Source organism: Sarcophilus harrisii, chromosome 6 (genome assembly GCF_902635505.1).
Source record: "Sarcophilus harrisii chromosome 6, mSarHar1.11, whole genome shotgun sequence".
Lineage (NCBI taxonomy): Eukaryota > Metazoa > Chordata > Mammalia > Dasyuromorphia > Dasyuridae > Sarcophilus > Sarcophilus harrisii.
In genome coordinates this window covers 234,507,827-234,520,681 of record NC_045431.1, presented here as the reverse complement: position 1 = coordinate 234,520,681, position 12,855 = coordinate 234,507,827, and the positions used below count along the sequence as shown (strand labels likewise).

Below are 12,855 nucleotides of genomic sequence, written 5' to 3'. Positions count from 1 at the left end.
GAGAAACGAGGGCCGGGGCCGGGGGAGGGGCGACCACGGGTGCTCCTGACCGCATGGGGGGGGCGACGCCCTGGGGGCAGGCCGCTGCCTCCCGGAACCCCGCCCCCGGCGGCCCCCCCCCCCCCGCAGGGATCCCGCTGGCCCCGTACTTGTGGGCCCCAAGACTTAGTGGCCGCGGGGCAGAGGGGAGCGGGAAGAGTGAAGGGGGTGCCGGGGGCTCCAGGTATGTCTCCGGGAGCCCCTTTCCTGATACACACACACACTCCGGCGGGATTTTAGGGCTGGGAAGGACCAGAACCACTGACAGGGACCGGGGTGGGGGTAGGGGGGCGAGAAAGAGAGACAGAGACACAGAGACAGAGTAGAGACACAGAGATAGAAACATACACAGAGAGACAGTGACAGAGAAACACAGATACAGGGAGATACACAGAGATACCAGAGACAGAGAGAAACAGATACACAGAGACACAGACACAGTGACAGAGACACAGAGATAGAAGACAGTGACAAACACATACAGAGAGACAGAGAGATAGACATAGAGAAACAGACAGTGACAGACACAGACACAGGGAGACAGAGATAGAGACACAGATACACAGACAGCGACAGAGACACGGACACAGAAAGATAAGGACACACAGAAACACACAGAGACATAGATACACACAGAGAGATAGTAACAGAGAGACTTAGATGCACAGACACAGAGACCCAGAGACGGCCTCGACCAGACATGATGGGAGGTTGCCGGTGTCAGGATGTTTACTGGGGACCTCTGGGCCCCATGGGTGGGAACGTCTCTGGGCCCTGGCTCAGGGGGGCCTTTCTGAGCGGGCTTGTTCCCCCCTCGCGCCGAGTGGGATGGGGGGGGGGGTTGCGGGGCTTGTCCTGAGGAGGGAGTAGAGGGTCCTGGTCCCTGCCCCCAGGAGCGCAGGAGGAGCCCGGGCCAAGCCGCCTGGCGGGGGCTCAGGAAGTCTGCCCCGAGGATGGAGTGCGGAGCCCTCCCCAGGCTGCCCCGGGCCCAGCTTCAGCCCCCACCTGCAGGCTGGGAGCCCGGAGCGGATATCGCGGAGCATCCTCCAGGCCGATGCTCTGGGCCCGGCCGCCCGAGTGCATGGGGAGGGCTGCGGGAGGGTTCCCCCTGGAACCTGCCAGGGCCAGCGTGGTCAGATTTGGCCCCTTGCCCGGGAGGCCCCTGCCTCTAGGGACACAAGGAGGCCGGGACTGGCTCGACAGGCTCTCCCGCTCTTCTGTCTCCGTTATTGTAGGAAAGCCTCCAAGGGCCTGGGGCTCAGCCCCAGTGGGGAAGGGGGGCCGGCACTTCAGATCCCCCCCCACCCCCCCACTCCCGTGGCCGTAGGTCTCCTCCTCCACCCAGCACTTCTCCCTCGGACTGGGGCCCCGCTCTCATCTCTGCAGGGAGGGAGGAGGAGGGGGGGGGAGGGAGGATCCGCCCAGAAAATCCATGCCCCCTCCCAGAGCTGAGGGAGCTGCTCCATCCCCCTGTGCTGTTCCCAGAAGGGGAAGGGTAAGAGATCTGCCCCTCACTGTTCTGTGAGACAGCCTGGGATGGAGGCTCCTGGCCCCCTCCCCACCCCCCCCCCTCTGCTAGGGGAGGTCACCTGCTGGCACAAGATCAGCTCCAGCCCAGAGATGAGGGAAGGGGGCGGGTAGGGCCCCCTGGGAGGAACACCTGGGCTCCTTGGGCCTCCAGGACTCGGGCGGCAGGCCCTCCTTCCCTCTCTGGGCCCTGAGGAGGGAGCTGGGGTTGGGGGCCTCTGCACCCCGCCTTTGCTGGGTTTTCCCCTTTCTTTGGGGACGGGAACGAACCCCCCTTTTGGGCCCGGGCTCGGCCCCTTTTCCTTTTCTATTCCCGAACCTTTTTCCCACTTTAAGGCCGGGGGTTCTAAGGCCCTTTTCCCCTTTCCCTTTCCTTTCCCTTTTAGGGTTTCCTTTGCCCCAAATTCTTTACCTTTAGGGCCCCCCCCCACCCCAGCCCCCTCCATTCCTTTCCCGGCCCCCTTCTGCCTCCCCCCCCAGGGCCCCCGGCCAACCCGGCCTGGGAACCCCTTCCCCCCCACCCCGGAGCACCTCTGGGGCCCCAGGGCCCTTGGTCCCCCCCGCACTCCCCTTAAGCCCAACACCCCTCCCCGCAAGCCCCGGCCCCGGGACAATTTCCTGGGCTCCGGGCCTGGGAACCCTTCCCCCCAGCCCCCTGAAAGAAGCTGGCCCCAGGGCCAGGGGACCTTTGGGGGCTGCCCCCTTTCCTCCCCAGACTAGGAGCAATGGGGGGAAGGGGCATGAGGGGGAGGGGGTACAGGCGTGCAGGTGGGATCTGGATCTGCCAGCTGCAGAGCCTCCAGCTTTGCAGACAGTGCGATTCCCAGGTAGGGAACCCCTGGGTTCTAGCTCCCCGGACTCCAGACCCCCTGGATTCCAGGCTCCTGGACCCCGGACCCCCTGGGTTCTAACTCCCCGGACTCCAGATTCCTTGGATTCTAGGCTCCTGGACTCCCACCGCCCTCCAGGCCCCCTGGTCTCCAGGCCAGCTGCCCTCCCGTCTGAGACTGGCAGGGGCGTCCTTGCCCAAGGGCAGCAGGGCCGGACTTGTGGCCAGGGCCCCGCCTCCATCCTCACCCCCCCCCAGCCCCGCCCCCCACAAAGCAGCAGCCCAGCTCCAGCCTTTATTACGACATCTATTTTTCACCAAAATAAATAGTTCTGCATACATTCCTCTTAAATGCAGGGGGAGGCACAAGCGGGGGCGGGGTGTAATACTGCTCTTGGAGGGCTCCCAACACCGGGCTGGCCACTCCAGGGGAGCTCCAGCTTTCGCTTCCTTGGGGGGTCTCAAGCCCCCAAAGCGGGCTGGGGCGGGAGGGGGGGCAAAGGTGGGGAAATAAGGCACAGGGGGCACCATCCTCCCCTCCCCCATCACGGCTCCAGACCGCAGCCCCCCGACTGGGGAGGAGCCCCCGCTTCAGCCCACTCGGCAGGGAAGGCCCCCAGGGCGGCCCCTCCCTGACCGAAAGAGGAGGGGGAGGGGCCGGTTCTCCCCCCCTCACCCCCTCTGTCTAGAAGCACCAAGCCCGGGGCAGGCCCCGGCTACGGGACTCTCCTCTGAGGGAGAGCTGGAGACCCCCCAGGCCCCGGCAGAAGGGGGGCTCTCAGTGGTGGGGGAGGGCGGGCGGCCCCGAGGGGGGCTTCATGCGGAGAGCATCCGGGGGGAAGGCCACGTTGGTACAGAAGAGCCCGAGCAGGAGCTGGCGCTGGTACTCCTCCCACTTGGCCACCGCGTCCCCCAAGGACAGGTTGTTGCGCATCCAGCGGGGCAAGTCTCCGTAGAAAGACTGGGGCACCGAGGGCAGGGACTGGGCCCGCCGCAGCTCCAGGGGGTCGGAGACCCTGCGGGGCAAGGGCGAGGCGGTGGGAGGGCTGGGGGGGAGAGCGCCCACCTCCCCCGGCCCTCGGCGCCCGTACCTGGGACAAAGGTGGCTGCCCAGCTTCCTCTTGGCTCGCATCACCAGGTACTGGCAGATGCTGCCCGTCTGCTCCTTCATCCAGCGGATGTCCTCGGGGACGTCGGGGAGCCACTCCAGCAGCCTGGAGGTGGGGGAGGGGGACGGTGGGGGCTGCCCTGCCCCCCAACGCCCCCAACGCCCCCTCTCCTCCCTCTTGTAGCCAGGGGACCCCCTCCTGCAGGGCTCTTCCTCATCATGGTCACAGCTACTTCTGGGCCCCCATGTCCCCCCCACATTTGGGTCTCACACACACAAATCCCTTCCCTGCTCCCAAAGCCGATCCCTCCAACCCTTGCGCCTCCTCGGGGAAGCCTCCCCCCCACCTTGTGGGCTGCCCTGAGAGGGGAAGGGGGAGGAGGAGGGGGGATAAGGAGGGGGGAGGAGGAGGGGGAAGGAGGAGGGAGAAGGAAGATTGGGGGTCTCCGGGCTGTCTCCGCCCCGGCCCGGCCACACTCACCGGATGGTGAAGGACACGGCGCTCTCCAGGGGCAGCGTGTAGGGCACCATCATGGCCGTGGCCAGGCGCACGGGGAGCATGTTGGAGAGGGTGCTCATCAGGTCCTTGGGCTCCACGCAGGCCTCCAGCAGGGCTGCAAAGGGTGGGGGGGGGGGGGCACGTGTTCTCTGAGGGCGGGTCTCGGGGGCGGGGCCTTCCAGGAAGGGCTGGGGGCACTCGGCGGGGAGGGGGGGGCAACATGGCCACCTCCCGAGGGCGGGAGGGAATCTGCAGCTCAAGGGTTTCTTAATGGTCGAGAAAAATGACTTTTACCCGTGATTTGAAAAAAGGAAACAAAAACTGTCTGAGCTGTTCCTTGCTTCCCTCCTTTGCCCCCAGGTGCCCCAGCTCCCGGCCCTCGGCCCCTCCCTGAGCCCCGGCCCTCGCTCAGGCCTCCCTCACCAGGAGCTCGGACCCCCCGCTTTGGTCACTCCCCGCACCCCATCCTTGGATGAAGCTCTTCCTTGGTCCCCAGGCCTCCTAGTGGCCCCCGTCGGCCTCACTCCTCAGCCCCCGGGCACCTCCCACCCAAGCCCCCACCCTGGGACCGGGGCCCGCGCCCTCCACCCCCCCCCCCCCCCCCGGGACCCCGGCCCAAGCCCCGGTGTCTGCCCTGACCAGGGTTCCGGCCCCTGCAGCAGCTCCCTGGGAGGCCCCCTGGGGCCGGCAGTCAGAGGCCAGAGCCCGCGTGTGGGCACAATCCCCCAGCCAGGTGCAGGGGGTGGGGGTGGGGGGACGGCTACCTTCGTTGAGCCTGGCCGGCAGGTGCTCCAGGATATGGTCTTCAGCAGGGCCCCGGCCCCCCGGGGAGAGCTCGTGCTGCCCGACCCGGGCTCGGACCACTGCCCCCCGGGCGGCCGCTGGCCCTTCCTCCTCCTCCTCCTCCTCCTCCAGAACCTTCCCAGAAGGGGGCAAGGCCAGCAGGGGGTTGGGGCGGTTCAGGAGACCTGGTCAGGGGAGACAAGGTCTGCACCTCTGCGTCCCCCCAGCAGGGGCAGCATTGGGACCAGCTCCCCACCCCCACCCCCACCCCCCGCCCCCGGCCTCCTTCTCCCCCTTTCAGAGGGAAGGCCCTGGTTTGGAGCTGGGGGGGGGCTGCCACGGGTCAGACTGAGGCCCCCCTCCAGGCCCCCACTCACCATTCCGCCGCAGGAAGCGCAGCCCGTCCCGATAGCCCTGTTTGCACATCTCCCTCAGCACCTGGGGGGGGGGGGGGGGGGGGGGGGCGGGGGGGGGGGGGGAAGTTCTGGATCCAGCCTGGTCCTCCCCACGTGGATTCGGGCCTCCTCCGCTGTCCCCGGCTCCCCTCATCCTGAAACCCCTGTTCTCGGCCCCCCGGCTCCTGGGCCCCCAGCTGCTCCTGGGCCCTCCCCCAGCTGCCCGAAGCCCCTCCGGTTCCGCCAGACGTGGCTCCCGGGCCAGGAGCTCCTGGGACTGGAAAGCTCACTTCCCTCCACTCCCTCATCTGTAAACGGGGTTGAGAGCAGTTCCTGCCTCCGGGGGCCAGATGAGATCATGATTCTAAAGGGCCCGGCCTACAGCCAGCACCCCCTGAGTAACCCCCCCGAGTGCCCCTCCCCCTCACCAGGGGCTCGGGAGGGAAGAGCGCCTTGGAGAGCCGGTAGAGGTTCCTCAGGTTGAACTGGATGCTGGTGTTGGTGACCCGCAGCTCGTGGATGTTGGTGGAGCTGTCCTGGGGGCAGATGTCGCTCTCCCCGGAGAACGGGGACACGGTGATGGTGTTCTTCAGCTCGTAGAGGGGCAGGTTGTCTGAGATCCCGCCGTCCACGTAGCGCTGCAGGCCACGAGCAGGTGGGCGGTGGTCTCGGACTCCCGCCTTTCCCCTGCCCGCCCCGGTGCCCGCCGCCCAAGGCCCCCCCTGTGCCCGCCACCTGAGGCCCCCCCTGTGCCCACTGCCCAAGGCCCCCCGTGCCCGCTGCCTGAGGCCCCCCTGTGCACGCTGCCCGAGGCCCCCCTGTGCCCGCTGCCCAAGGCACACACCCCCCGTGCCCACCGCCAGTCTGGGAGCTCCTTGACGGAGCCACTCCCTCCTTCCCTGTTCTCCGGGACTATTATTAGCCACTCCCGCCCGCTGCCAGCTCCCACTCTAGCCTTTCACCCAGTGGGCCAGACTGGACACTCTGCCCGCCCTGCCCAGGGCTCAGGCGCCCCCGCGGTGGCACTGACAGACCTGGCCCCGGAACTTCCCCAAAGGAGGCCTCACAATTGTGCAACCTGGGGGAAGGGCCGGCCCCCAGGGAAACCGCTTCCCCAGCTCCATTGTCCCCCCCATCCTGCCAGGGGCCACACTCACCACGCCCTGCAGGGTCGGAGGGATAAGCCCACAGTACACGGGGATGAAGGTGCTGCAGACATTGGCCTGGGAGAGACGGAGGAATGAGAGCCGGAAATGAGCCCAGAGCCCCCGACCCTACAGGGCTCCTGACCCTGCACAAGCCCCCAACTCTATGGGAGCCCCCAACCCTGCAGGACCCCCCAGTCCTGTGGGACCCCCTGACCCTGCAAGACCCCCTGACCCTGGAGGACCCCCCGACCCTTCAAGACCCCCTGACCCTGCGGGACCCCCTGACCCTGTGGGACCCCCCGACCCTGTGGGACCCCCCCGACCCTGTGGGACCCCCCAGTCCTGTGGGACCCCCTGACCCTGCAAGACGCCCTGACCCTGGAGGACCCCCTGACCCTTCAAGACCCCCTGACCCTGCGGGACCCCCTGACCCTGTGGGACCCCCCGACCCTGTGGGACCCCCAATCCTGTGCAAGCCCCGCCACCCATAGGGCGTCTCACACACACACCTGGACCAGCTCCTCCTTGGAGTTGAAGTGGGACACGAGGACATTCTCACCATCTGACACGCGGGTGAGGGAGATGCCCAGGCGCCCGTTGGCATGCTCATGGGCATCGGCCGGCAGGGTCTTCAGCAGGCAGCCCCGGATGATCTTCACCAGGTTGAAGGAGGGGTGCAGGGGCCCCAGGAAGCGCTTCCTCGCCTCCTTGGACACCTCAATGATGTTGGCCCCGGCCTCCCCTGGAGAGAGACCAGGACATCAGGAGCGCCCAAGCCCCGGTGCTGCCCAACTCCCCGGTGCCACCCTGGGCTTTCTGCCCCCGGGGAGTGACCGTGACCAGGGCAGCTTCTCTCACCGCGGGCAGCCTGTGAGGCCGGAGTCTGGGCCGCCTGCGGGAGGCTGAAGGAGCAGCGCCCGCGGCCCCACTCGGCAGTGGGAGACCTCCAGGCCCAGGCCCACGCGGCTCCGGGGCAGAGGGTGGGCTCTAGTCACTGGTCCGGGCAGGAGCACAGGGAGGGACTCGGAGGGAGACCCGCTGAGCCCCTTCTCGGGCCCTGGCCCTCCCCACAGAGATGGGTGCCAAAAAGGGGGCCAGCGGCCTCCTGTCTGTCTGCCCTGCTCCTGCCCCCGCACCCCGGTCTCTGGCAGCGGCCTGCAGGAGCTGAGAGCTCAGGGATGGGCATGCCCTCTGAGGCCGCCGGGACCCTCGGGGTCCGTCTGTAACCCCCCCCCGGGGGCTGGCAGCAGGGCCCCACCAGAACCACTGAAAGGAGTCTCCTTCCCGGAGACACCCCCGAGACGGTGGCCCTGCTGAGGGCCAGGCAGGGCCTAGCCAGTGCCCCCAAGGCCCTCCCAGCTCGGCGGCCCCAAGGCCAGGTGGGAAGGAGCCCGCTGGCCCACTCACCAGGGGGGCTCCGCACAGCGACCAGGCCCGGAATGACCTCGGGCCCTGGAGACCCCGAGGGGTGTCAAATGCCTTCGCTCCCCCAGAGGGGGAGAATTGGGCCTGAGGGGGAAGAGCCTGCCCCTCCCCTCTCCAGCTGAGGGGATGGGGAAAAGGCCCACCTCTGGGGGAGGGGGCAGGGGCGGGCCCCAGGAAAGCCGCTGCCCAGGCAGGGAGGGGCCCAATTCCCCAGGGTCCTGGGGGGGCTCCCTCAGAGGAACTGATGACAAGGCCCCGCGGGCCGGGGCCGCTCCGGACCCGCCTCAGTTTCCCTCACTGGAAGCCCTCCGGGGCCGCGCTCTGGCGGCCTCTGCCCCGGGGGGGCCGAGGCCCGGAGCTGCCCTGGGAGGGAGCGGGTCTGGCCGGGCCCCCGCGTCTGAAGGGGAGCTGGAAAGCCTCGGGCCCGGGGGGCACCGAACGGGCGCTTGCCAGCCTCCCGCAGGCGGGCGGCCGGACCTCTGCCCCCCCCCCCGCCTGGCCCCGCCCCCGGCCCCGCCCTCCCTGCCAAGGAAAACAAGCACGGCCCCGCCCCCGCCCCGCCCCGCGGCCCCGGCGCTCACCCAGGCAGGCCCCGGTGACCAGCGCGGTGGCCGTGAGCGCGCCCGCGGACGCGCCGTAGATGCGCCGGGCATTGGCCACCAGGAAGGGCGCGTGCTCCCGCAGGCAGCTGGCCACCCCGATGTGGTAGACGCCCAGGAAGCCGCAGCCGGCGAACGAGATGTTCCAGGCCGTCTCCTTGGGAAACATCGCGCGGGCGCCGGCCCGGGCCGGGGGGGGCGGGGGCCCGGGGGCCGGGGGATGGGCCGGGGGCCCGCTGAAGGCCGACTCCGGACGTCAGGCTCGGGCCGGGCTCAGCCTGCGCCGGCTCCCTCCCTGCTTCTCTGGCGGCGGCGGCGGTCCGAGTCCTCGGGAGGCGGAGGCAGCTGTGCCGGCTGCGCGGAGGAGGCGGCGTTATGAGAGTCGGCCGAGGGGCGGGCCTGGCCCGGAGCCCCTCCCCCTAGGGCCCCGCCCCAGGAGGCGGAGCCCGGGGCACCGGGGACCCAATGGCCAGCCCGCTGTGGCCCCACCGCCCCCTCGGGAGCCGCGGTTCCGGGAACCGGCCGCTGCCCTCCAAGTCTCCCCGGGGGCGCCCGTCGGGCCCCGGGGACACAAGCGCGCGCGCGCGCACATCAAGCGCACGAACTTCCAGAGACCGGGCAGCCGCCTCGGACCCACCCGAGCCAGAATCACAATCGTACAAGGGGGAGGGGAGCCGGGGGGGGGAGGGCCTCTTAGGACACCCGGACTCCGCCCCTCCCCCATGGCCAGCCCCCCCCCGCACCCCGCCCCACTAACGCCCAACACACGGACCGGCCCCCCCACCTGAGGCCAGGCCGTCTCTAGGCCGGGGCCGGCTTTGTCTGTTGCCTGGGTCACCAGGTTCTGTTTGTGCCCAGATTGAGGCAGGGCAGCGACTTCTGGCCAATCAGAGGTCATCTGCCGCCCCAGCCCCACCCTACCCCCAATTACCCTTGGACCTCGCCGCACCCCTGGTGACGTCACCCTTCCTGGGGCCGTTTGCGCATTTCTCGGGCCGAGCTCACTTGCTCCTTGGCCCTGCTCCCTCCGCCCCCCTCCCCGGACTTCGGGGGATGGAGCAGGGCACAGAGATCTTTCTGCTCCTCCCCCCCCCCCCCCCGCCCCCCGCACCCACTTTCCGTGACTCAGGCAAGGAAGGGTGACATCACTCGGGCTCCCAGGAGGAAATTGCTCCCATTCAATACCAAGTCCAACAGCCAGAGGGCCCTGTCCTACCCAGGGGTCAATGAGCTTCTGGAGGCGCTGTGGCCAAAGCAAGCCCGGGTAGTGGGGGTGGGGCTGCCCAGGGATGCCCTCCCTTTGACTGGCCCACCTGAGGCCATTAAGTGGGGACCTGGCTGGGCCAGCTCTTTGCCCTACTTTAAGGGGGTCAGAGGCAAGCCAGGCCGCCTGCTCTCCTGGGGACCAGGAGCACACGGCATGCAGGGCCTCTGGCCTCCTTTCCAGTACGGCCGGCCCCCATGGCCTCCCCCCCCCCCCCCCCCCCCCCCCCCCCCCCCCAAGTTCCCCCTTGTCCCACTCTCCATATCCAGGAATAAAGGGAACAGCCTGCTCCTTGCTCCACTTCCCAGAATGCCCAGAACTCTTTCCAAGGGCCTCTTGGGAGGCCTAGTGGAGGGGGCAGGAACCACTTCCCTACATGTTTCATTCTCCCCAGCTCTAATAGGCGTTTAAACCAGCCTCTCCCCAATGCGGGCACAAAAATGCCCCAGTGCACATCCTTCCAGGGCCACAAGAGGCAGGTCCAGCTAACTACTCCAGCCTTCAACTGCCACCTAGAACCAGGGAGAGCAGATGCAGGGACAACAAAAGCAACACCACGAAGGGGCCCCAGGGCCCAAGCTCAGCCCCCTCAAGACCTTTGGGACTGCCACCTTGGCAGGGACCCTTCCCTCTGAAAACAGCCAAGGGTCTGCAGCATCGCTGGCCCTCCCTCCCAGGCTGGCACAGTCTCTTTCATTGTCCTCCCTCAGGCCACAGCTACAGGCTGCCCCTCCCACTCTGCCTTGGCAATGGCAGAGCCCCAAGCCCCATTTCTGGCTCAACAATTGCCCAATTCTTTTGTTGTCACATTCCTGGGCCCACATGGGGCTATCCCAGAGCCCCGGGTCAGAAAGGAGGCATTCTGAGTGGAGGTGAGGGCTCCAGGGCCCTCTGGGCAGGATCCGAATCCTGGCTCGGAACACCTTCTACCCTGCTACCCTTGGCCCACTAGACACCACAGAGTCGGCCTTCTTAAATAAAAGGTTTATTTGCTCTGGGATCAGGGGTGGATGCTCAGTCAAAGAGCCCAAAGCCCATATCGTCGTCGGACTCGTCTGACTCCTCCTTCTTCTCTTCTTTCTTCTCCTCTGCTGCAGAGATGAAAGAAGGGGCAGCAGTGAGGGAGCCTGACTCCCCCACTCCCCTCCTGCCCCCCCACCAGCCCTCCGCTCACACTCACCAGCAGCAGGAGCAGCACCACCAGCAGCGGGGGCAGCAGAACCTGCACTAGCGGCCACAGGGACAGCACCACCGGCGGGCATGGATGCCAACTTACTGCTCCCTGCAGATGGGAGAAAGGGCATTGGAGGAGCCTTCCTGGGAAGGCAGCAGCTGCACATGAAAGAGGTGCCCCTGCCAGGCTGGAGGACCCCACACAAGACCTGGCGTTTGAAACAAGAGCCTAACAGACTCCACTTCTGAAGCCCTGATTCCCCGGCTGATTTGGATCGGGACCTTCAAGGACGGCCCCTCGTATGGCCAGCAGCCCCATTTTCTCAGGCCCACCATCCTTTTGCAAACAGGCTACATCCCCTGGTCCAGCTTCCGAGGTTGGGTCAGCCGGTGGCCCCGGGGCTCGGGCCAAGGAGTCGGGATGTGGGCAGCAGCGGCCAGGACCAAGGCTGTTCCTTGGAAGGACTGGGGTGTGTGGAGACAAGCCCTCCCCCCGTCTGCCTAGCTGTCCAAAGTCTGATGGTGTCTGGAGACCCCGGCTGGCTGCGAGCCCACGGATGCGCCACAGCCACCAGGGGGGGGTTTCTACTTTGCTTTGGTCCACCAGCGAAACCTGGAAGGTACAATGTGACCAGCAGGAATTAGGATGGACTGGAACAAACCAGGGCCAAACCTGGGAGGGCCGCAGCCCGCTGGCCTCCAGCTCAGGCCCCTAATCGCTTCCTAGACTGAACCCGCAGCAGAAAACACACCTGCCCCCGCACTGTTTACATGAGCTCCTGGGTTCCCGGCAGAAGCAGGTTACAAAAAACGCCGCCCCCCCCCCACTTCCTTACCCTGGGCGATCACATCTTCTATGTTCTTGCCGCTCAGCTCACTGATGACCTAGGAAATGGAGGGGGGGAGGGGTTAAAGGGCAAGGAAAGGGTTAAAGGGCAAGGGTCCCGCTCCAGAGCGTCCCCGGGAAACCCACCCAAAGCGGGCTTCTCCAAGGGGGTTATCGCAGGCAACCGACCAGCCGGATCGGCCCCGCGCGGGCGGGGATCCCCACTGACCTTCTTCAGCCGCTCCTCGTCGGTCTCGATGCCCACGCTGTCCAGGATCTTTTTCAGGTCCTTGGAATTGGGCGAATCGTTGCCGCCAAGGACGGCCAGGAGATAGGCGGCCACGTAGCGCATCCTGCGGGGAGGGGGACACCGTGAGCAGGGGAGGGGGCGCGGGGGAAGGGGCGCGGGGGAGGAGAAGGGCGCCGGGGGAGGGGGAAGGGCGCCGCGGGAGGGGGAAGGGGGAAGGGGCGCGGGGGGGGGGGGGAAGGGGCGCCGCGGGAGGGGGAAGGGCGCCGCGGGAGGGGGAAGGGCGCCGGCGCCTCCCGGGCCACGCGCCCAGCACGCCCCGCTGTGGCCGACAAACCGCCTCCGCGCTCTCCCGCGGGAGAGGGGCAACGAGCCGTCCCTTCCGTGCCCGGGGGACTGCGGGCCCGGTAACGCCGCCCCTCACAGCGGCCGGACGCCGGGCCCTCCAAGGGCCGCACGAGGCGGGCCGCGCCGCGCGGGCCCCCGCACCCCGGGCCTGGAAGCGGCCGCCGGAACCCGGCCGCGCCTGGTCCCCGCACTCACTTGGTCTGAGATCTACTCGGGGCCCGGCCGGAGGTCGCGATGTGGCGCGGCGGGGGCGGCGGGAGAGGCGACGAGCGCAGCGAGTCCAACTTCGGCGGCGTCAAGGCCGGGAAAGGAAGAGGGGGCCGCAGGGGCGGGGATTAAACCTCTACCCGTGAGCCTCCGGGACCAATGCCGCCGCTCCCGCCCCTTCCGCCCGGGCGCGCTGACGTCACTGGGGAGGCCGGACCATCGGCGCCGGGACGCAGGGGTGCCAGGGTTCGGTGGCTACGGCAGGAAGTCCCGCCCGAGCCGAATCGGAGCCCCTTGGGCCACTGAAGACCTCCGAAAACACCTGAAGTCTCAGTCTTTATTGGCGACTTCGCAAAGGAGGAAAGGGTGCTCCCAAGGGCGAACCTCCCGCCGAAACCCCCCACCCCGGCTCCCACTCACTCCGGCGTCTTCGATTTG

The 12,855-nt window shown here is 68.0% G+C and overlaps 3 protein-coding genes and 1 non-coding gene across 4 annotated transcripts; 1 reads left to right on the top strand and 3 right to left on the bottom strand.

Annotated features, from left to right (window-relative positions):
* Positions 1–53: 53 nt before the first annotated feature.
* LOC116420080 (basic salivary proline-rich protein 1-like) lies at positions 54–2,286 on the top strand. The gene is made up of 3 exons (XM_031943585.1): positions 54–223; positions 933–1,362; positions 2,047–2,286. Exons 1-3 carry the CDS (start codon positions 54–56, stop codon positions 2,284–2,286), a joined length of 840 nt encoding a protein of 279 aa, XP_031799445.1.
* A 396-nt stretch (positions 2,287–2,682) lies between these two features.
* PNPLA2 (patatin like phospholipase domain containing 2) lies at positions 2,683–8,521 on the bottom strand. The gene is made up of 9 exons (XM_031942539.1): positions 8,335–8,521; positions 6,838–7,070; positions 6,338–6,403; positions 5,609–5,818; positions 5,163–5,223; positions 4,767–4,970; positions 3,985–4,117; positions 3,487–3,609; positions 2,683–3,411 (listed from the first exon to the last, which is right to left on the bottom strand). Exons 1-9 carry the CDS (start codon positions 8,519–8,521, stop codon positions 3,174–3,176), a joined length of 1,455 nt encoding a protein of 484 aa, XP_031798399.1. The 3' UTR covers positions 2,683–3,173.
* Positions 8,522–10,584: 2,063 nt separating this feature from the next.
* Positions 10,585–12,544, bottom strand: RPLP2 (ribosomal protein lateral stalk subunit P2). Its single transcript, XM_031942585.1, has 5 exons — positions 12,406–12,544; positions 11,845–11,968; positions 11,626–11,674; positions 10,797–10,898; positions 10,585–10,707 (listed from the first exon to the last, which is right to left on the bottom strand). Exons 2-5 carry the CDS (start codon positions 11,965–11,967, stop codon positions 10,631–10,633), a joined length of 351 nt encoding a protein of 116 aa, XP_031798445.1. The 5' UTR covers position 11,968; positions 12,406–12,544; the 3' UTR covers positions 10,585–10,630.
* On the bottom strand, positions 11,310–11,443 carry LOC111721504. Its single transcript, XR_002770664.1, has one exon. It is a non-coding gene; the product is annotated as a small nucleolar RNA SNORA52 (small nucleolar RNA).
* Positions 12,545–12,855: the final 311 nt, after the last annotated feature.